General features: G+C 40.8%; 1 protein-coding gene across 1 annotated transcript; it reads right to left on the reverse strand.

The window, feature by feature from the left end:
- Window positions 1-391: 391 nt before the first annotated feature.
- On the reverse strand, window positions 392-24,095 carry LOC137274312 (prolyl 4-hydroxylase subunit alpha-1-like). Its single transcript, XM_067807450.1, has 13 exons — window positions 21,586-24,095; window positions 11,561-11,727; window positions 9,705-10,036; window positions 9,072-9,111; window positions 8,248-8,399; window positions 6,955-7,119; window positions 6,501-6,571; window positions 4,850-4,964; window positions 4,139-4,189; window positions 3,704-3,784; window positions 3,078-3,146; window positions 2,595-2,691; window positions 392-1,609 (listed from the first exon to the last, which is right to left on the reverse strand). Exons 1-13 carry the CDS (start codon window positions 21,792-21,794, stop codon window positions 1,539-1,541), a joined length of 1,620 nt encoding a protein of 539 aa, XP_067663551.1. The 5' UTR covers window positions 21,795-24,095; the 3' UTR covers window positions 392-1,538.
- Between the last annotated feature and the right edge of the window lie 701 nt (window positions 24,096-24,796).

Here is a 24,796-nt window from a genome sequence, read left to right on the forward strand (position 1 = left end):
ACGATCCAGTCATTTGCCTCCTACTATATCCATGGGTTGCCGAAGACGAATGTTAAGTGGAATGTTTACGGTGAGACGAGACCGCCTCTCACAAAAGGCGTAAGTTGCTGATGACCAGTTCAACGTTCTAACCCGGATTTTCACTGTTAAGACAAGCATCCACGAACATAGGTCACTGAACACCAACTATAACCCGGATCCTTAGCTGCATGCTACATTCCATTATTAATCACTCAGTATTTAACAAAATGCTTGGTATATTTCACAATCCCAACGTGATAAAAGGCATGTTTCAGTCTTCTTACAATGTACCAAACAGAGTATACAGGACACAACACGCGACGCCACATGTCACACTCCTATCAGTGGTTTTAAGACAAAAAGGACATTTGAAATGAATTTTTATTTTGCATTAACAAATTTCTGACAATATTTTTAAATATTATCACAGAAGGGCAAGAGACGGAAATACGCAATTTTACATGTTCTCTCCTAGTTCTGTTGTTAAACATGTAAACATAATATGTCGATTCCTCATCGTTCACACATACAGTATTGGTGACTTTCTCCTCTGATTGAAAGAACAAGGGACATAACACACACATTATATAATACTTTCTTCTGTACAGGGCTCCAGAAATATATATAATTTGGCACAAGGGACGTCACCAATCTCGATGAAGACAACCACAAACTGAAACTTAATTGCTGAGAACGGTTTCTGTACATGTATATGGAAATTACCAGAGATATATTTGGTGCGTTAATCATTACTGTATTTTTTAGGTTTGTAGTTCTTTATTCAGTTTTAAGCCTAGCAGTGTTTTGGTAACTTTTGTTCTAACGATTGAGTTATATGTCTTGGGGGGTAGGGGGGGGGGGTACAGGTGACAGAACCAAGACTTGTTGATCCGAACAAGGATTAATCCTAAAAGCTCCCCTTGTAATGTCACTAGCCGGATTAAACCAAGTCTAATGGTATATGGAGATAATGAATTACTTGATGTGGCTTCAAGTAAACTATATCACAATCTGTATGCGGATCCCGAAGATCGGCCATTTCATAATGAGGGTGGGTTGGAGGGTGGCCTCTTACGACAAGCATGGGTTCTGAAGACCAGCTCTAACCCGATCTTTCGGGAAACTAGCTGTGGATGTGGGGTGGGATGGTGTGATGAATCATCGGTGTGTGTCAGTTCTTCAGTTTGGAGACATATGGTTTCATTCCCTGACTGTAAAAGACAGAACATAGTTTACTCGCAAGACAGTTTGAGAGGCAGGGCAGTTATTTTCTAACAATGCTTCAGAGAGTGAGTGAGTGAGTTTAGTTTTACGCCGCACTCAGCAATAATCCATCTATATGGCGGTAGTCTGCAAATAATCGCCTCATACGACAAACATAGTCAACAATGTTTCAGGGCGTATACACACTGAAACCATCTTTTCGCTAAAATCTCCGACGATAGGGAACTTAAACTGTTCTCAAGTCCCGAATATAGTTTGATCGAGCCCTTAAAAGAAGGCGGTGCCCAGTTTCTTCATTCGTGTGGATCAAGGGAACACGGGCGTCGGAATGTCTGTCCTACTTCGCGTATCCATTTGTTGGCAACTGAAACAGTTAACAGAGATTGTTGTGTGTTCAGCAAAGGAATGAAGAAAAAGGTTTTCCACTTCTCATCCCAGTGACGTATCATAGTATTTCTCTGTTTGCTATTTCCAATGTTTGCCCAAATTTTCAAGATGGATGAAGGCATTATATGAGGTCTACTAATACAAGGGAAATCACATTCCTATGTAAAAGTTACCCAAAGGGTAATATATTCATATTAAATGAGTATTCTCATTCTCATGATCATTTTTAAACCGATAAAGATAACTACTCTGTCCGTTTACCCTCGATGAATAAATGTAAGTACACCAGCTTTTGCACTTACAAAGAGTAATTATGTGAGTGTGAGTGAGCGAGTGAGTGTGGTTTTACGCCCCACTCAGCAGTATTCCAGATATGTGGCGGCGGTCTGTAAATAATCGAGTCTGGACCAGACAATCCAGTGACCAACAACATGAGCATCGATCTGCGCAACTGGGAACCGATGACATGTGGCAACCAAGTCAGCGAGTCTGATCACCTGATCCCGTTAGTCGCCTCTTACGACAAGGATAGTCGCCTTTTATGGCAGGCATGGGTTGCTGAAGGCCTATTCTACCCCGGGACCTTCACGGGTCTCTTACAATAAGTAAATAAGTGCACTTACTAAACGTAACATTTGTACTTAAAAGTAAATAGGTGCACCTACTAAAGTAATTACGCCTACTTACAATACGTAGATAAGTGTACATGTACTTACAACAAGTAAATAGGTTCACTTACTAAAAGTAATTAAGTGCACTTACAATACGTAAATAAACGTACTTACTAAAAGTAATCAAGTGTACATTCAATACGTAAATAAGTGTACTTACAACAAAGTAAAGAAATGCATTTACAACAAATAAGTAAGTGTACCTACAAAAATTAAATAAGTGCACGTACTAAAAGTAATAAAGTGTATTAACAAAGTACTCCAATTATCTCTATAACGTGATTTACTTACTCCACTTATCCCCAATGAGGACTGGACATCCCGCGTGTATTGTCCTCAGATCCGGCTTCCCGTTCCGGTGCAAGTTATACCAGAACGCCGCTGCGCCCTGGCGAACATACGTGTGAGCGAGTGAGTAGTTTTTTCGCCGCTTTTAGGATTAATCCAGGAATATCACAGCCGGGACAGTAGATATGGACTTCACACATATACATGCGTTGTACCAATGTGGGGAATCGAACTCAGGTCTATCTTACTATGCGAAACATAACTTTTAATAAGGGAGCTGACATCCATTAAATTTATATGTCTCACTTTTAAATGGCACTTAGAGTTCTCACAGTAATTTTCCTTTTCAGTTTTGTATAGTATTTCTTATGGCCATCCATTTCACGTTCACACGATCATCGATTTGACTGGTACGAAACATTACATCGATGGAATTATTACATTTGTCTGTTCGTTACTTCGTGCGACAAAGATCACGTCTGTTACCTTGGTAACTGGAACACGTGTTTTGATGAGAGGGAAGACAGTGGCTCCCCCTGCCGGCACGTCGCTCATCTGCGCACAAACACACAATGGTGATAAACATACATAAAAATGACATATCAGATATTCCCGACTGTACAGTAACGAGCTCATAGAACTGTTGGATACCTTCCTGCTTTTACCTTTCAGGCAGAATAACGTTGATGCAGATGGGTGTCTTTCCTTTCACAACGAAGTAAACCCTTGCAAATGTGTAGTTGTACGAACAGATATAATATTTGGCAAATGTTGCAAATATAGAATAAAAATTTATTATTAATGTTTTAAAAAATGTTTATCGGGAAAGCTTCATAACAGTAATACGGGATCCGGACCCATTACCAGCAGAGCCCAACATGACAAAGGGAGGCAACTCTACATACAGCCTCAAGGCACGTTTGGGGAAACGTATGTGTGTCATTACATTTCACAATCGTTTTTCCCATTCGAGAAAAATGCGGACACATGCTTTCATTAGACGATACAAACTTCATTTTCGAGTGATACGTTTCAGTTATAAAGATTATCTTTTTAATCAGCAATGACGATTATGACCATACTTTGCAGCCATTCTGAATGATGGAACTTACATAGAACAACCACGTAGCAAGCCGGTCACCAGAATGGCGGACTGATGGAGACTTCTCGTAACCCAGCTTCCGGTACATGCGCTGTAAGGTACCACGTTGTGCAAATTAGTAACTGCATCCGTTGACAGTTCGGTAAGACGTCATGAACACTTATAATACAGTTTCGCCGTGGTCTCGACATCCATGTACGTTTTAACTCTATTTCAAAGAATTTTTAAAGTATGATAGTGTTCAACAAAAGCCAGACTGTGTTTACATTTTGTGTCCGATTTCTGTCAAGCCTCATAGCATATTCAAAGGTACACACTTGAAGAGAAACATGTTATCTTTGTTTCAAGAACGTACGTAAGACGAGAACATCTTTGTGGATGTTAGTATAAATATATGACCCGATAAGGGTCTAACAAGTATAGAAGCACGGCGACAGATACTTACCACTGAATCTTCGTGAGGTTCGTAGAGACCACCCAGGCCGTAGTTGACCACCTGCGCAGAAGGCAATAATGAGCTGGTGTGCGCACTGACCATTGTACGTCAAATAGCAGAGCTAGGCAAGGGTTTACTGAAATTTGTATCTCGTTGTACTAAACCTCACTACGTGAACGATAATTTGTTCGTCGTTACGACGACAAATTGTACATAACTAAGGCCCGAGAAAAGACAGAAGACGGAAGACGATGTTGTACGTAATGTATCTAACTGAAACGTATGGTCAGGCTCGCTGGATACGTCGCATCCCTGTGATCATGTGATGTCATTCAAACATGACTGCTTATACCTTACAGACCGCCGCCAAGTGCCAATCGCTAAAAATTGATAAGTGGGACTTTTAAATTCAAAGGGAACACGTTAGAAAAGTGTCAATCCCCTCTATTAAATCGTCGTTGCATGCTCTTTTTTGCCATTTTTGTTTCCGATTTATGATTAATGCATTAACTGATGTCAACTGTTATGTCTTTCCGTTCTGCATAGGTCCACCGGTCGTGGGTTCGAATCCCATTTCAACCATGACCATTGGTTGATTAGAACCATACCGATGTTCATTTGAGGGGACATGTCGATGACCTTAAAATGTCGAACTCTTAAAAAGTATCGTGAAAATCAACCCACTCGTTCAGTCAATGTAACACGTAAAACGAATCCAACCTGAAAAGCCTCGGCGTGGCTGTACTCCTTTTGAAGTTTCGTGCTTAAACCAGTGAAGAGCTGAATGCGCCGTGAAAGCCGTGACGTCACTTCCAGATCGTCAAATACCCATGCACTGCGAAGTAAAATTAATTATAACCACGTCAAGTAGTAAAGGTATGACAATCATTTTAAAAACCCATTTCTGTTATTGTTGGAGTATTGCGAAAAGCACCGTAAAACAAAACTTACTCACTCATTGGTAAACAGGTATACATCCCAGGAGAAGCAGCCACATACATATAGTATGACCAGATATTATTGAGAATTTCAAGATTGTAATTTTGTATATTTTTTCACTCATTGCACACGTATAGAATCTGAATATTAGAGAACATAACTCCAGATTCAAAGACAGGTCAGCACATTTTGTCAAGTCACCGTGGGCAGCAATGCAGGCTTCAATGCTGTCCCAATATTGCTCCACCTCTTCTTTATTTCAGCAATATTTGTCAGATTTTTCTTATTGACAATCTCCTTTATAAGTCCCCAAACATGCTTTTCAGTTAGGATAGGGCAATAGCTTGGCCAATCTAATGATGTCATATTTTGGGTCCGAAACCAGGCCTGTGAATGCTCTGAACGATGTTTTGGGTCATTGTCCTGCTGGAAAATCCAAATGTTTCCATAGAACACGTGAGCAGATGGAAGGAAATGTCACTCGAGAATATCTGTGTACCGCTCACTGTTCACATTCCCATCAAAGACACAGAGGGGCATTGCCCCAAACACAGAGATACCACCTCACACACAACTTCGGACTGTACTTTGGGCGCTCATACAAAGGTTTACAGTTTGTTTGTTCCAGAATTTCAGTGTTTTACGAAACAGTCACACAGAACTTATCTGAGAATATAACATTGTCCCAGTTACAATTTCCATGCTGTAAGCGCCAGTCCAGCCTTCGCTCCTTTTGTTCAGGTGTTATGATCGCTGATGGAGCTCTTCGACTTTTCTGCCAACCCATTGCATTCAGCTCAGTTCCAATTGCCTCCTTACAGATAGCCACAGTTCCACTGTCAGTCATATCCAGTCGTAGGTTTTCTAAACTCCTTCGTTTGTTTCAGAAACAAGAATACCAAGCCGTCAATTTTCTGGGCCTACCTGCTCCTCCTTGGTGCTCAGTGCCATATCCATTTGCAATATTTTTCATAACACGATAAACAGTGGACAAAGGGATGCCTGTTCTACTTTAGTTCCCTTTAATTGGTCTGATGTCTTTGTTATAATACTCTAAAATCAACTTCCCCTTCTCTAAATCATCCATCCTGAGGATCACTAAAAATGTCGTCTGCTAGCAAGTAAACACGGGGGATAACTCTTCACAAACCAATGAAAAAGGAATAACGGAGTTGTCTCTCTTGAATGAAACCAAGCACGTGGTAGCTGGTCAAGGCTGTTTATACTAGAAATCCAATTAAACATATTCCTCAAATTCTCAATAATTTCTGTTCATACCATATACGCGTGGGGATTAACTTTGGATGTTAAGCACTGTTTCTCTCAGGTCATTTCGTTCTCCTCTCAACAGACCATAGCTAGTTCACAGTATAATTATTGGGTGTGTCTTGTCTGTTATGAATGATGACCCTACTGTGACCACGTGACTGACCTTTGACTTATCCTCTCGTTCATGCCCTCGTGACCGGAACCGTCTGGTTTACCCAGCAGTGACCGGGTCAGCTTGAAAGAGACGAATCGTGTTAAATTATTGTATTCACAGCCTTAAAAGCGTGGGGAATCAAACCTAGGTCTTTGGTGTGACGAACCACTAGGCTACCCATCGCCCTAACTTCAAGGATCACTCGATCCTTACTGTTACCACTTATTGAACCATCAGTTGTTAAAGAAATCACATTAATTAATTTCATCATATCAGTCACGAGACATACCATTGTTAGCATTTCCACAGTGATTGCCTTAGTTTCATTGTTGTCTCGAAAAAAAAACCGGTTAATTTTTATTGCACTAAATAAATGAAGTGTGTTGATGTGATTAAATGTAACGTTCTAACTTACAACTTAGAGAATCGACACTCTCAATCTTATACTGTCTGTAGAACGTACCAGTCTCATTGATATATTTTTAACATCGGCTATTTCGCTATCGCTGATGACGTCATGGTACATCAAAATGGCAGGGTCAAGGTGGAGCTGTTCAACCTTGACCTTCATGTAAGGAATGAGGGTATGCTGATACCAGCAGACGAGGTCGGACACTTCTTTTGGGCTCTGGTCAATGAAATAATAACGGTTCAATGAAGCAGTCATTTAATAGTAGTCCGGAGTATTAAGTGCATTAAAATCTGTATCGGTTCCAAGTCGGTTCGCTTATTTGTTACGATACCGCACTCCGGTCAGTCTTATGACTAGGTTCCGTCCAATATACATGGCGAAAAGCATTGCCAGTTGTTCTGTGCCGAACCTTTCATATTGCTATTTTCCCAATGATACATTTGCCATTTGGAACCGATGGTAATTTTCAGTCCTGGTGAAGTTACCACTAAGTTCAAATGAGTCGGTAATTTGCGCTGAGCACTACAGTGGTGTCATATTCATCAATTTAACGTGTAGTTGTGTAATCATACAGTTAAAGAAGAGAAAAATGCAGACCGATCAGTACTTAGTTAAAATACACATATTTGAAAGCAGAAACTTTAAAAACGTCTGCGTGACGCATAGCTTCTGTGAGGTCTCCATGACACTGTTGCCCTGAAAATCAACGTTTGTTTTTACGGCCCAAATTTCATCGTAGGGCTCCTATAGTTGCAAATTAATTTCTTCTTTTTATTGAACCTATATATTTGTGTGCATAATTACGTATCAACAGACTGCTCTGTATATGCTTTTGCAGTAATTATACAATGCGTAATAAATTATTGTTAAACAGGCATAATCAATGAAGCAGATTTCAGTCACATGAATGATAAAGTTGGTATACTTGCTTTCACTCTGCAGTTTCTAAACATTTTATGCCTTCGTTTCTTCATCTATTCATGTGTAATATATCTAATTTCCAGCACAATGAGTTTTAATAATACAGACAAATAAGCGTTGTACCAATGTTGAAATAAAGACTACATCTGTTGATTTAAATCTATCTGGAGACAAAAAATGTAGATATTTCATAAGAGAAGATATAATATATACAAACATGTTTTGAGGGCTCCTCAGCGTTTTTCGATCAATTTTAATCCAAGTATCCAGGGTATGCGTTCATGTTGATTGGCCAGGTTACGACTTTCTGAACTCCCTATAAATATCCTCAGAAGGTGTGCAATTAGGTTTTAGTTCCGTTCAAAATATGTTTTTGGGCTATTGAACATTATCCTGAATATGACAACTAAAGTTTATCCCCACCTTACGGTCCTGACGACAGAGATCTTCGTACGCTGACTGATAGAATCCTCTGATTGGTCGAGCTGTTTTGTTGCTAGGCAACACGGGCAAATGCCCACCCTCATCCCCGTCTTCCAGCTCTTCATAACCAACCGTGAAGAGGACATCAGGGGCTGAAAGTGGAATATTTGATCGCATCCAGTATTTGCAACCAGACAAAACCTCCCCCAACTCTCTGACATATTTCGGTCCTTAAACTAGTATGTTTATCTTTCATGCCGCCGATGTCTAGTGTCCCCCGCCGTGATATTGCTAGAACAATGCAAAAAGCGGCGTGAAACAAAACTCACTCACCAACTCACTCTTTATCTTGTAACCACGGTTTAGGAGTCTTTACTTATTGACTTGATAAAAACGTCGCAATCAAATACTGTATCTACACAGACCATGGTTTCAAACTAATCAGTAACATACAATGCACGATTTCTTATTAGGCCCTTCTCTAAACGACCATGATACTTTAGTCTAGGTTGATTATAGTGATAATGCTACTAGGATATGTATGTGTCATCCGGCTTTGTTTGCGACGAAATTCTTCAGTGTTTCTCTGTCCCACTTACAGATTTGCTCAGAAAATGTGTCGAGCACTTAATAAGCACAAAGCCATCATCCGTAAACAGAATCTAAAATTTGCTATTTTGTTTGTCTGACACCTCACCCAGCACTATTACAGCTATCGATTGTCTGGCCCAAACTCGATTGATTACAGACTGCTGTGGTATAGCGTGAATATTCATCAATGTGGTGTTAACAACAAAGAGAAAAATCCAGAATTATACTTGTACCTTCGGAGACCACTTGACCTTTAGATCCTTTCGCCTGTATCTGAAAGAACGGAAAAGAAGTCGACCTGACGCACATGTTCTGCAAGCAAGAGTTGTCTTTGCAGAAACGATTATGAAATTAAACATGTTTTTGTGTCATAGTTACGAGTGTTTGTAACCTTATGTTAAAATGTAACATTTCAGGTATCGTAAAATGGGGATTCAACATCGGGTTAAAAACTTTTTAACTCACCTACAGATTTAATGCACGTGTCTGTCTGTCTGTGAGTGAGTGTGTGTGTGTGTGTGTGTGTGTGTGTGAGTGAGTGAGTGAGTGTGAGTGTGTGTGTGTGTGTGTGTGTGTGTGTGTGTGTGTGTGTGTGTGTGTGTGTGTGTGTGTGTGTGTGTACATACATGTATGCCGGTATTTATAGTATTCATAGTTGTTCCGCTCCGTACTTCCATACTGTAGTTTAACAATGGATACCTCGCTAATATGTTTTGTCCAAGTCGACTATTCCATGGCAGGCAAGGTAACAACAAGCACCATCCTTTCTGTGGAGCAGATGCATCCAGAGGATCGAACCAAAGGATCTATGTAAATCTCTATCCTATTACGTTGCAAGGGCAAACATTATTATATCATTCTTTTACCTTTTTCTCTACCTCTCTGAGCCTGTGATGTGCGTCTCTCAGAAGTCTTTCTTGATCCCGCATTTCCTCTAGCCTCGTTATGGATATATTAAGCCACATTCTGGCATCTTGCGGAGTGTGATGGTAATGCACTTCCTCCCCAAGAACAAAGAGTTCATCTGGATCAAGCGGCATTGTCTGAGTGTGGAGTAAGCGCCCCTTGGCAACGTCATCGGGGTCAAGGTCGTAAGTGTGTAATAACTTCGTGAGCGCTACCGCTGATCCTGTGACGTCCTCGTGAGAAGGCCAAGACGATACGGAGTCAATGGAAGAACGAATTTGCTGGAGAAAACCTACAAATCACATTGTAGCTTATCATTAGTACGAACCACGGAAATCAAGCCCAATGAAATTCAACATTTATATAGAGCGTATCTTCTGCTGGTCGTACTAAGGATTCGCCATTTTGTTTGAATTGGGTGACGATGAGGGTGACGGTACCCAGGCAAGTAGCAAGCGTGGTTTCATGTAATCCAATAGGTTGCAAAGCTCAATATTTAGACCGTATTGGGGGCATGTCTAACCTTTTCAGCAACAATCACTAACTAAAGGTAGTTACGCCCCTGGTGACCACGCTATCTGAGGTGACGAAACTCTATGTTCGGAAGTCCAGTCACAAGATCGTGGGTTTGAACCCCAGATTCGATCAGAGTGTGGTGAATACATGTTAAGCACCATGACCATGCGGTTTCACTATAGTATAAAACGTTTTCTTTCTGCTTCTGTAAGGGATTTTGTTCCCGTTACCCTTACTGTAACCGTGATGTGATGAGCATAAACCTATAACCACTGGTTGTAAGGAGACATTCACCCTTGAGACATCAGTTATCAAACAAGGCTTTGAGTACCTAACATTCATGTATACAAAAAACAAAAAAGTAGGAAGTGAACGTTAACAAACGTTTAAAGGACAGACATCTTATGAACGCACCACTATTTCACTCTATTACCACCCCTTAACACAACGCAGTAGGCACATATACGTCTTGAGTTTGACGTTTTTTCAAGAAGGTCGAGATATCACTTAGAACATAAATTTTGACACTCATCTTGCATCACACGTTTGTTAGTGTTTGTTTCTAGTCGTTCGTTTTAAAATGAAAACCGTACACATGCAAATTACATGCCATACACCAATCATCTTTCAAAAGCGACTGCATTTCAAATAACTATGGTTGTAAGTAAGTGCAAATGGTGATGCACTCTCAAAACATTAAAAAATATCATATCAACATTGATTGGCTCCGATAAATCTCGTAAATATTTCTAATCGAAAATAATAAAAATGAAGATCCCCTACTTTATTGAAGAGTATATTATGATAGGTAATCCAATAAATAGTAAAGAACGTCAGTGCACAGGAATGACTTCACTATCCACAGAAACAAATTCCGTCAGGTGTACTGGAAGAACCGAACGTTTATACAACGACAGTAGGCAACACATCTGTGAGACAAAAGACATCTGATGTTTCTTCATGTTTCTTTACGTCAACAACAGTTATCCATTAAATAATATTCACTTCCTTTTTGCCTCATACACAATCATGTGTTTTTTCGACAATCGTTGTTTCGTCTCAGGCGTTGTATATTTCTTTTCACGAATATCATAAATAGCTCAGTGCTCAGTGCTCAGTGCACCCGTGCTCGATGCTCATGTTGTTGGTCACTGGATTGTCTGGTCCAGACACGATTATTTACAGACCGCCACCATATAGCTGGAATATTGCTGAGTGTGGCGTAAAACTAAACTCACTCACTCACTCAGTGCTCAGTGTTATTAATGAAGACGTTCACCACTGGTTGATATATACTCACTTCTCGAAGAGTCTCTGATGTCACAGTCTCCTGCACAGCGCACCCTAGTGGCTCTCTGCCACCCGTCCACGAGGCGCCACAGGAAGCGGAAGCCGTTGACGGGATTTTCCAGGTGAGCTGGATCGTCGCACGCAAGCTGATTTTGTGGGCGCGTGGAGAACAAGAACCTAAAGAAAACATCTGACTTAATAAGGCTGGAGTAACAAAGTAACAATGTCTTACTCACCATCGCTATGGTGTATGTGTGTTTGTTTATTTGTGTTTGTGAGGAAGGGTGTGTGTATGTTTGTATTTGTGTTTGTGCCTGTGGTAAGAATGAAATGTACGTAGTAAGGACATATAGTACACATGAATTATCTGACCACACACCAATATCCCCAGACACATTGTCGACCACTGGTCGCGTTGAACCGGACACATGGGTGCACCGTCATGACAAGATGATATCATATTATCACCTTGAGTACTGCTTTCATCAATCGCAATCCCATGAGATCGATGAAATATTTCGATTTTGGTGCCATAAATCAGTCATAGCCGAGACAACTGATTCTAAATCGAGCGTCCATGGAGTTCAGAGAGTTGCCAATCCGCACACTTCCCCATGTATGATGGTTTGGTGTGGGTCAGTGATCCATCCATCCATATATATATATATACTACGATAAACCAGAATTGACAGAAGTAAAATTTTGTACTGACTCAAAACAATCCAAATTAAATTATGAAACAAGTGACATTTAGCCAGATTGGAGAATTCGTTTTACATCTCGTCTCTTAATAACAGTAAGGTAACTCAAGTGTATATCCATTTATATATGTTACAGTGCAGTCTGTAAATCGACATGTGTTGATTCACGACACTGTCCTCTTATTGTAACAAACATACACTTAGTATCCATTCATCACGTGTAAATTGAATAGATAGATACACGATTATTAATGGATTAACAGCGTTACTTAATGTCAGGAAAGTGTGAGTAGATAGCCCCCAGGCTGAAATGGAATTGACCTTTTTACAGGTAGGTCACCCGGTGTTGTACAGGAATATATCATTATTCACAAGCACGCATACTTCGCCGTAAGCAAACAGTAGCCACAATGTCTGGCCCTTGGTGAAAGCAGGTCGGTACAGGGAATAGCGGTAAAGGGTTGAACCTTGAATCTGTCAGCTAGCATAGTACCTGCATTTCATCACTATTGATTTCTGTGCGATCATACACATTGGCAAACTTTAATTAAACGCGGCACGGCAATGTTGTGCAAGAAAATGCAATTAGTTGCCCGAGGCTTCATACAATGCAAATATAGCCGTGTTTGACCTTCGTCCGAAGGTAAACAGTTTTATGGTAGTCGTTGAATGGCTTCCTTCTTAACTTTGGATAGGCACATATAGCACGTGCAAGGCCATAATTGGTTCGTTTTTTTTCAGATGAAAAGATTTCAGATTATTAAAAAAAACCCACATTGTTGAGGTAATTGTTGAGAATGTTCGAGTTACAACAAACATAAGACGTAGTGAAACGTGCGGGTTTTGGAAATAATATTACTTATTTCAAATACAATATCAGATTCCTTGAGCTTTTTTAAAACAAAGTTAAATAACAAACACACTTTTCATGAGGCCACACCTACGCCTGTAGCGATATGGCAAGTGAACAGTCGAGAGCACATGCGTGTTTTGTTAATGCCATTTCTTTTTTCGAAGACAAATATTTCTGAACGCTAGTGGTGAAAGAGTTGAGGCGATTCGTTTCATAGAGTTTATTTGCTCTAAACATCGTCATGTATGTTTCATTTTGCCGGCCGTTGTAAGCACAGTGGCATCTGTGATGGCCTAATAATCGGGTTGTCAGATTGTTACCTAGAAATGAGTCGTTCCGGACAAAAATGTCCGATTCAACGTGACTATATCACCAAGCAATTCGTAACTCGACAAGACCAACACGTTTTGCTGGTTGTATGCCTTCAGTCCGTCCGTCCGTCCGTGCATATGCGTCCTTTTCAAAGCAGATCTTCAAAACCGTTGACTATTCTTCACTAGACTTGACACATACACAGATCTGGTGGTGTACTGGTGCTTATCCGTAGTTTTGGGATTCTGAATAAACCATTTTTTGCATTTCCATGGCAACAAATTTGGCTTGGACTGAATGTGGTGGTTGTGATCTTTTCCGGGACGGACGTTTAAAACTGTTCACTATTTTTCAGCAAACTTAGCACATGGAGACGTCTGATGGAGTACTGGCGCTTTTCGGTATTTTGTGAATTCTGCATGGCGTATTTCTGTGTTCCATGCAAACAAGTTTGACTTCGACTGAATTTGGTGGCAGCTCAAAAACATTTCAATGCTCTCATTCCACTTTACCATGCAAACACCGAAACACTCGACATCACCATAACTAGACATATGCATGAAGAGTATTTTTGCGGGGCGATATTGATGACTTTGTCTACTTGTTGAAAATATAACACACTTTATTCCAAATCCGCTCTTTCTATTCCGAAGTCATAGTTTTCAATGACATTCTGCTGACGACCAGAAATAAATATATATTTTGCAGTTTTCAGGTTTATTGAACCATAACGATCAATTGTCACAAGTACTAGTCCATTTCTTTATTTGGTAATCAATGCTACACAAACAACAATACTCGAGTCTGCCATTTCATTAATTTTGTGGAGAGGAGAATTTAGGTTAAGTGGTTGCAAAATCGAAAAAAACCCTTTTCAACCTAGATATTCTTCAAAAGAACATGTCATATGACTCAAGAAAATATATATGCTATACAATAGCCTTTTACATTAAAATGTATATCTGATTTCATTAAACTTAACTTTTCTTTGTGTATCATATGTCCTATTCGCATGAGAGTCTGCACTATGATGGCTAATATATCGATTGAGAAAGAAACTGCGACATAATGCTGAGCGAAAAAGCTATAGATGAATATAGTTTGATATATACCCAGTTACAGTATGAGGGACCTATTTAACATCGACCCCACGAGAAAGGTTTTTAAAATCTTCATCATCCATCGGTGACGTTATGAGCTAAAGTTCCATGCAGACAGAAACGTTCACATTCGAGCATGCACAGTGCGTGGGTATAATACAAGAGAGTCAGTGTGGCTTTACGCTGCTTTTAGCAATATTCTAGCAGTATCACGGCGAGGACAGCAGAACCCATGGAGAGAATTGAACCCGGGTCTTCGACGTGACGAACGAACGCTTTAACCACTAGACTACCCCATAGTTTAAACCATACAAGAGGCTTCATACAAGTAGCAATGTACAATTGTTCATCAAAATGAAGCTCCAGAGGCATCTACAGCGTGGACATAGCGTGGACGGCGGATAAATGGTAAAAGACATGCCAGGAATATGGATTCCCTTAAAACAGATCAATTCCAACCCGGATCCGCTTAAAAATATAGTAACAATCAGTACTTAACATATTACACATGAACCAGACTAGACACCACGCTCACCGCACTTTCTTTTGTTGTGTACACTTGTTCTTGAAGAAAGGAACTGTTCCGTATTCTTCAGAACAGAAGATGAACAACATTAAACTTTGATTTGCATCCAGTCGGATTTGTAAGGCCGTAGTTGCGCCATTGTCTGGTGCAGTAGACCCGTGGCGAAGACGTTCTGGAACTGTGTAGACGGCTTCCAGATTCGTCAATTACTTTAATTGATTCCCTGCCGTCTAATGGATGGAGTGCTTGCTCATGATGCCCATTTCTAGAGGCATCCGGGTGTTGGACGCATCAAAAGACAACAATCGACAAAGCAGTTTACTAGGTGTACGCGGTGTGTGTGGACAAGTTCCTGTTAGCATTGAAAACATGAAAGGTGCAAGAAATCCATTGGGCTGCTAGACATACAGCCGCACAAATAAATGGCCTCTCCTTAAATATACATTGAGTTCAGGAGTAAGAGAAGTAAATGAGTTTGTTGTATTTACTGGACGCCTTAAAGTGACTCAGTGATTGACTTTCATCAGATGCAGTCTAGAATGGCAAACATGTTATGAGACAGTGTTGATTTTATATGATATACTTCTATTCGCTTTGTGAATAAATCAGTAGGGACGTGGTTAAACACGAAGTAGCATCAAAGCTTTGTAAGTCTCAGTAGTATTTCTTTCATATTAATATCTGATGTACTGTACTAACTTAACCTTAAGATCAGAACATGGACCGTCTACCCCCGGGAAATACGCGCAGTGGGTAGTCTAGTAGGCTGCTTTCAGCAATATTCCAGGACACCAAAAATTGGCTTCACAGTGTAACACGAAGGAAATTGAACAATTGAACCCGGGCCTTAGGCGTTACGAGTGAACGCTTTAACCACTACCCCGCCGATTATATTTTGGAAGGAAGAGGAAGGTAAAGATCCTGTCAGAAGACTTGTAAAGAACATATTTTCAAAAATCAACACCAGAAACACAGAGCTTCCCCCAGTACAAAATATATCGATTTTTTCACACGCTGTAGAGCGTGACTGACCTTCAAATGTAACAGCGAACAAAACAACATTACACAAAGATACTTAGCAGTTAATATGCATAAGTCTCAAAGCTGAGCGCAGATTCTTGTCACAACAGGCAAGCTTGCCTTACCCAAGTTTGAGAGTTAGTGATTAAATATCCAACTTGAATATTTTATGACATTGTTGCCTACGGCTGTAACGTGACCCTAATAAGGGCATAACACAAGTACTCCAGGTCGTATCACAATACCGTCTTTTCATTAACCAAGGGAGCTGATTTATATCCATATTCCACAAGCTGGTTATTGACGCCGCGAACGCGCAATTTTGATTCTGAGATTGGCAGCTGCACGCACGCAGCTCTGTGTTTGTAGAAGCTCGAGCTCTACATTGGTCAAGTATAGTCCGAAAATATATAATAAACGTACTCGGTATATACACAGCACAGGGTTTCCAGGGTAACACGCCTAGCCACGGACATAAGGCCGTTTCCAACATTCCCTAATATCCAATACTTGAAAGTAATGAAGGTTTTCCATATTCATAAAGTATCTTTGCCACAAACAGTCGATTCCTACTTCAGCATGTGCACGTGTTTACGGATTTAATGAAGTATTGATGATGTCACGCCATCGGAACAGAAACTGCAGATCATACCTGGTCTACCTGTTATACACCTGACTTTGCCAACTAACACCACATAATAATACCGTCAACACCACTGAGGGCTGTCTAATATTAGTTCCTACATGACAATACAAGACTCTCTGACAGAAGCCTTTTCTTACTTGGTACGACAACCTGCTGCTCCCAGGTCGAGGTGGGGACGAGTCAAGTGGAGTTTGAGATCGAGTCATGTCCACCAAATTTTAAAACTTTTTGGCTTGTCAAAACACCTAAACGATTTCTTCTTTGACCTTCGAGATGGGGGTCGAGACCAGGTCGAATACAGGTCAAGTTAGGTGGTTAAAGGGTCGAGTTCAGGTGGAAATTAGGTCTGGCTTGTTGCGTATAGGTCGAGTATAGGTCTACTCAACTTGGTCGGGATATGTCGACAGATGTCCACCCAAACTAAGGTCCTACAGGTCCTTACATGGTGGTTATGAGGGCCAGCATTGCACGGTTTACCAAGACATGCCAATTAATGCTACCCAAAACTACGACCGAAAACTTTCCGAGAGACTCCTTACGTTAGTACACGGAAATATCGGATTCCTCGCACACCTCTGTAGGCTCACTCGACGCAGTCGACGACTATCTGACTGAGACCTTGCACGATTACCACATCGACGTTTTGAACATTATCTTTGCAAATGATTACTGGGTGATGTGTTAACGATACTCTGATTAGAAACCACTTTATGTTGCTTCTCCAAATGCATAACAGTTATTTCATATTACTTGTCAAACTTTTTCATAAACGCTCCTGCTACTAAAATGAAAATCGTTTTAAAGGCAGCTTGTCGCACAAGATGGTCAATATCTGTATTCTAGCGTTATTTTTTGCATGAATAATTTTGTGCCAAAGTGGAACTGGATGCCATCTTTCTTTACGAAAGGGGCATAGTTTATCGATAAATATTTTAACCTAATAATCACTGCGTTATTGATATATCGAGAGATTGAATCTGTGTGTTGTGTGCACACTTGAACGTACAGTTAAATCTAATGCTGGATTGGATGAGTTGCAGCGTCACGACGTGGAATAATTTAGATCGAACATCAATATCGGAGACAATTGCGCTCGGCACGACCCGGATGAAACACACATGGTACGAAAACTCGATACACGCTTCTGAAATTTGCAGGCATGGCGCCATTGTATATCCCTCGGCATTTATGGAATTTATCAATTATGATATCCGACTTTGTTGATTATCGTTTTTGAAATCAATTCTGGGACAATGGTAGCCTATCTACCATACCCGTGGTAAAACATCTCCCCTTGTTCATCTGGGATCAGCCATTTCAACAAACAAACTGCTTTTAGCGATGGTTAATGGAACTGGTTAATCACAATGGAAACGGTATTCCAGCGCTACTTCAGTCAGCGTACTATTGAGAGAGAAGTTTGTTTCCTAAGGAAGTTAAATAATCAGTGTTTTTTTCTGTAACGTTTCACTAAATAATCTTGTTAGAGTTAATAACTGATAGGACGGTAATAACTGAAATGTATTCAGGCAAATTTTAAGATGATTTTTGGAGTGAGTATGTGCGTTTATTTTTACGCCGCTTTTAGCAATATTTCAGCAATATCACCAGATATCGGATCACCAGATATCGGACATTCGAGAGACGCGCTTTGGTCATTGTACTCATGCGGGGAATCGAAATGATGTCTTCTGTCTTGAGAACCAACGCTTCAACTATTGGGCTCCTTCCCTGACCGGGTGTAGTGTCACGACATTTCAAAATTAACGCAACATTTGGCTATCAGCTACATGTCTGCGGTCAGTAAATAATCCAGTGATCAACATCAAGAGCATCGATCTTATTAAAATGCATACGAACCAAGTCAGCTAGCATGACCACCCGAACCCGTTTTCCGCAAAGCATGGGTTACTGAAGATCAATTATACCTGGCTCTTCACGGGTACAGCATCACAGTAAGGGGCTGTATAACATACGTCACTGCCACCTCCCTCCCCCCTACACTACCCGCCCACCCAGTTCAGTTTCTCGTCAGCCATAGCGCTTAAATGCTTTAGAAGTATAATTCTGAATCAATATACATGTAAATGTTTTAGAATAAAACCTGTGATTAGACGTTGTGATACTCACATACATGGGAACAATGTGTGAAGCCCATTTCTGATGCCCCCTCCATGATATTGCTGGAATACTGCTAAAACGGCGTGAAACCATAGTCACTCACTAACTCGCGACAATAGCAGTATGATAAACATCGTACACGTCAATCACATTGATAATATGTATGATCAATAACGATGACAATAACCATTACAGAATAAATAATTGATCATCATTAACGAGCAATAGTTCCACTCCGGTTAGTGTGAGTGGAATACTCGGCTGTGTTGTGACATGACATCATTAAATGATTAAAGGACTCTACCTATAGCACTGAATCGAGGAATGCCTATCTAATGTATCTGGTTGGCTCGGACCGGTGAAGGCCATAGTGACACACTCTGCATGAATATCACTGTCAGTATATCCATATATAGTTCAGACAACCACTAACGCGTCCACGCATATCAACATGGTTATCTGTCACTGTACCCGTACACAACCCGTGGTTGATTAACCACATAGAACTGATTCAGCAGGATTATATGTGAAAATAATATAGTGAATATAGTTTACCTCACAGCCTTAATTCAACATGATCATCTGTTAATTCATCCGCACGCAGCGCTGGATAGATGACCTATGTACCCTTAATTCAACAAAATTATGTGTTAATTCATCCGCACACAGCCTTGATAGATTACCTACATACCTTTATTTCAACAGGATTATGTGTTAATTCATTCGCACACAGCCTTGATAGATTACCTACATGCCTTTATTTCAACAGGATTATGTGTTAATTCATCCGCACACAGCCTTGATAGATTACCTACATGCCTTTATTTCAACAGGATTATGTGTTAATTCATCCGCACACAGCCTTGATAGATTACCTACATACCTTTATTTCAACAGGATTATGTGTTAATTCATCCGCACACAGCCTTGATAGATTACCTACATGCCTTTATTTCAACAGGATTATGTGTTAATTCATCCGCACACAGCCTTGATAGATTACCTACATACCTTTATTTCAACAGGATTATGTGTTAATTCATCCACACACAGCCTTGATAGATTACCTACATGCCTTTATTTCAACAGGATTATGTGTTAATTCATCCGCACACAGCCTTGATAGATTACCTACATGCCTTTATTTCAACAGGATTATGTGTTAATTCATCCACGCACAGCCTTGATAGATTACCTACATGCCTTTATTTCAACAGGATTATGTGTTAATTCATCCGCACACAGCCTTGATAGATTACCTACACACCTTTATTTCAACAGGATTATGTGTTAATTCATCCGCACACAGCCTTGATAGATTACCTACATGCCTTTATTTCAACAGGATTATGTGTTAATTCATCCGCACACAGCCTTGATAGATTACCTACACGCCTTTATTTCAACAGGATTATGTGTTAATTCATCCGCACACAGCCTTGACAGATTACCTACACACCTTTATTTCAACAGGATTATGTGTTAATTCATCCGCACACAGCCTTGATAGATTACCTACATACCTTTATTTCAACAGGATTATGTGTTATTTCATCCGCACACAGCTTTGATAGATTACCTACATACCCTTAATTCCACAGGATTATCAGACAGATGTGTACGTCTGCTGTAATGAAACAGTTGCCAGCACATTGATTTTGTTTTTACCTACAGTAAATTATAATTTACTACACTTAGAGCCTATTTGCGATAGGCAGGTAGAGGGTGTGGGGGGAGTTTCTCCCTCCCCATGTGCCCATCTCAGTGAGTGACTATGGTTCTACGCCGCATTTTGCAATATTCCTGTGATATCACAGTATGGGCACTAGGAATGGACTTCTAACATTGTGCCCATTCCCCAGTCAGAAGGCAGAAGTAAAGGACATGGCCTGGGACCACCCCTTAAATTTGCCTATTTGGTAATCTATACAGAGGACCAGCGCCCCGTTTCACTAATCTATCGTAGCGTTAAGACTGTCGTAAGTCAATGCTACAGCATAGCAGGTACGACAGTTGCGGCTCTCCGATAGCTTTGTGAAACGGGGCCCAGGGTCTTCTTCAACCTTGCCCATGGTAAAAACAACCTCATCCCAGAGTCATTTACAACTGACCAGTGATTCAGTCATTTTAAGGCCAGACTCAGTTGAGTTCATATAATAGGTCTTCAGCAACCCATGCTTGCCACAAAAGGCGACTACGCTTGTCCTAAGAGGAGACTATCGGGTGGTCAGGCTTGCTGATTTGGTTAACACATGTCATCGGTTCCCAGTTGCGCAGATCTATGCTCATGCTGTTGATCACTGGATTGCCTGGTTCACGCTCGAATAGTTACAGACTACCGCCATAAAACTAAACTCACTCACTTTTAAGTTCAATATACCGTGAAACGAAACAAAGTTCTCAGTTAATCCATGTATATCCTGTATCATATATATACATCTCATTTGAATTTATATGCTCCTCAAATCAGGCAATCATCTCTTTAAAATGCAAAGTCGAAATGAAATGGAAAGGGATTTTAACTGTTGATAGATACGGTTCGTTTATCGGGCCAGTTTCTTTAATTTCGTCCAGATAAATGGGTTTATTTCCGGATGAATACGGAGAATGAAATCTTAGTAATCTTAAACGGAAGAGTCTTTTACTGGAAGTTTTTTTAAAATTTAACGATTGACCAGATTAATCAGGTTTCAGTACATAAGTATTAGCAAGATGTGTACAGGCAGCGTGGTGCCACTTGACAACAGCGTCCTTACCTTTTGATGTTGGCCAACCCAGGGTCATCGGGCCGACTGGTAATATATCTGTCACAGGCATCAATCAGTTTCTTCTCAATCTTTGGCAACAGCTTCAACTTGGCGACCGACGTGTACACCTCCCCTGCCCCCACGGGGAAGGCGCAGACACCGACAGCCGCCATCGTTAGGAACAACATATCACCGGGAACAGCCATCCTCGACTTCATCCGCTATTCTCTGTGATGATGAATCTAGGCTAGAGCATTAAGCCCTCCCATCGAGAACCAGTGTTTCCAGTCGTGTAAGTTCTTGCTCCTCTTACTTGCTGTTATCAGTGGGGGGTTATTTTTGGCGTCGGGGGAAGGTTTTAGTATAATGCACTAAGACACAGGGTAATATTTTACAGCATATTTTTAGACAAGTAAATGTTGTGTGAAAATCGCTGTTTTTTCGTAGAAATACCACTTGGCACTAGAACTAGAACGAAAGCAGGAGGTTTCGGGTTTCACCCCTCAGTCTCGACGTCGGTGGATTAGGGTTTATAGGCCACTGACTGCTTCGCGTTTAAACTCGGCGTGTTGTGTCTCGAGGGACACAAAATCTAGCTATTCAGCTCCTTCACTATATGCCTGCAGTATCAGGCATAGTCTGTCTCACAGCCCATGAACCGCGTTACATTCCATACTGACTAGCCCTCGCTGCAATGCTAGAGCCCTAAATGAAGCAAGTATAGATTTCCTCAGGTCCCATCTCACTGGGGGTCCTTTTCAATTTAAATTTGTTATTTCTTTGAGTCACAATTATAGATACATTCATAGACTGAGTGTTAGTCTACGCCAGGTGGTCTCCATGCTCCAACGTCACCGTGCTGCATAATGCATCTCGTAAATGGTCGCACAGAATCTGGTAATGCTTTGCGTGACTTCTCGTCAAGTAACAAGTCGTGAGTCGACTCACAGCATCATGGTGAGTTACTTGTTATGGTAATACTTTCACAGAAACACTTTGTGTTAGAGGAGACTTTTTCTGACCGTATTCTCAAGTTCATTAGTTCGTTCTTGTCAGTATTTTTCTTGTCTTATAAACTAATATTCGAGACTCCTTCTCAAGCCCGCTTAAGGCACATTTCGGTACTCCCGACGTAACTTCTCAGTTTGTTTAACGCAAACTATTTCCCAATGGAACTATCCTTCAAAAGTTGATTAAACATATATTCCGGTCAACGCATGCTTTTGTGTTAGCACTTTCATTCATCCTTGCAATACCGTTTATTCTGACACTTTTAATGTATTCTCAACGTCATGGCACGTATTCCACTTGCAGACAATTTTTCTTCAGCCCTCAACGGTATCAATGGCATATTCGGTATTTGCATATACTTCTCCTTCAACACTGAACGCTATCGATTGCATATTCGGCAACTTGCAGACTATTCTTCTCCAACGCTCAACGTTGTCTAAGGCATTTTCCGGAACTTGCAGACTATTCTTCTCCAACACTCAACGTTGTCTAAGGCATTTTCCGGAACTTGCAGACTATTGTTCTCCAGCGTCGTCTGCTGTTATTCCGGCGCTTCTATTGCATTATCTTACTTGTTGTAAGAAGCATTGATAGCTCTGCAACTGATTGCCCACTGTTGACTGCATCACTCCAGTTTGTGATTTTGCAACGGAAAGGTATCTCTTGGCATGCTGTTGATTATTATGATTTACTTGTATATTAAAGTCATTACGCACCCGCTCAGTCCTCGGTATACAGTATCCCTGATCTATTCACACATTGTCTCTGAGTTATGTCCTGATCGTACGATGTATGTATTGGACATGATTCCTGTCAGTGTGATCATATACGTCACTAATTGTTACGAACACTTGACGAGAAATTACACTTGACGAAGAATTCCTTTTTCACACACATGTAACGTCCAGCTAATTAAAACCCATCATGAGTTCACTGAACATCCTTCTTTGAAACATCGATGCTTCTGAGTGTCAAGACTTTCCTCCAAGCAAATAGTTCCAGAACACCTTTTGACCTAGACATGGCAGAGTATCAGATGAAAAATGAATGTGTTCTGAATCACGTCTTCGGCCCTTTGAGAATATCAAAACATTGCAACTTCTCCTGGGACTTTGTGTTGATAGACTTCATTGCTTCTTGATACCACGACGATTGTGGTGACGTCAATAAACCAGTGAAGCATCATACACAGAGCTACTGTCCACTGAGCAGAGACACAGCATGAAGCAAAGTAGCAAGAGTGTCACTTTACAGAGTAATCTCCTGCTTTGGTTTATCCGATTGTTATAAGAAGATTCAGAAGAGATCCGCCAAGCGTTGCTCCGTGAGAGTTTTTCGCGTATTGTGTTGATATATTTAAATGAAAACATTACCAAGATTAATTTCTACTTCTGGTTGACAAAAAGTTCCGTAAGAATCTCTGAGGTATATTAGTATCTTGACGAGCCCGTCGCGTGATTGTTCCGTGAATTCGTTAAGCTGCTGACAATGAAATCTCTCCTCCTAATGACGGCTGTGATCGGCTGTCTGAGATTACACCAAAGAGGCAGTTGTTCCGGTAGTGTCGCATCGATCCACTAAGCACCCATCAAGCGACGCACTAGTGTCATTACTGAACAAGTCAACAGATTTTACAAAAATCAATTAAATCCGATAAACGTTTATTAACATGCGTCCCCTGACACTGTCAGAGCATTACGTCCCCTAAAGCGATTGTTTGACCATACTTCACGCATCACTACCCGAATTCATCCGAAGCCCTTTCGGAATTTGTCGGCATTGATCGAGATAACTCCGTGGCAGATAGACGGACGGGTGTTTGGTGCCTGTTGAGGCTGTCAGAAATAATCATGGGCTGATAAGTAGGACTATAATGTGTTTTGGGGACTCGGGAGACACGCGATCCCAGGATTCACTGTTGACATGTTGCCAAGGCTACAACTTACGAAATACTGTCGGAACACACGCTCGGTAGCAATTATTACCGAGCGTCACAGACCATGCAGGTACGTATCACTCCCATGACGATTCACTCATGAATTTAACGAACTCCTATCGGAGGAACTATTGTTTATTGAATACACAGCATCCTGTATGAAGTATATGGTGTTTTGTTTGAACTGACGATGTTTGGTCGATCGTGGTTCAGTCGCTTATTCAGCAAATACACTGCCCCTAGCAGTTCACGGGGTCAACACATGAGGACCAT

The sequence above is a fragment of the Haliotis asinina genome, chromosome 2, assembly GCF_037392515.1.
Source record: "Haliotis asinina isolate JCU_RB_2024 chromosome 2, JCU_Hal_asi_v2, whole genome shotgun sequence".
Classification (NCBI taxonomy): Eukaryota; Metazoa; Mollusca; class Gastropoda; order Lepetellida; family Haliotidae; genus Haliotis; species Haliotis asinina.

Coding starts and splice junctions, on each gene's coding strand:
- LOC137274312 (XM_067807450.1), bottom strand. CDS start 21,794: ATGAAGTCGAGGATGGCTGTTCCCGGTGATATGTTGTTCCTAACGATG. Junction 3,147..3,703: donor TTGCTACGTGGTTGTTCTAT/GTAAGTTCCATC, acceptor GTTTGTGCGCAG/ATGAGCGACGTGCCGGCAGG. Junction 2,692..3,077: donor CACGTGTTCCAGTTACCAAG/GTAACAGACGTG, acceptor TATGTTCGCCAG/GGCGCAGCGGCGTTCTGGTA.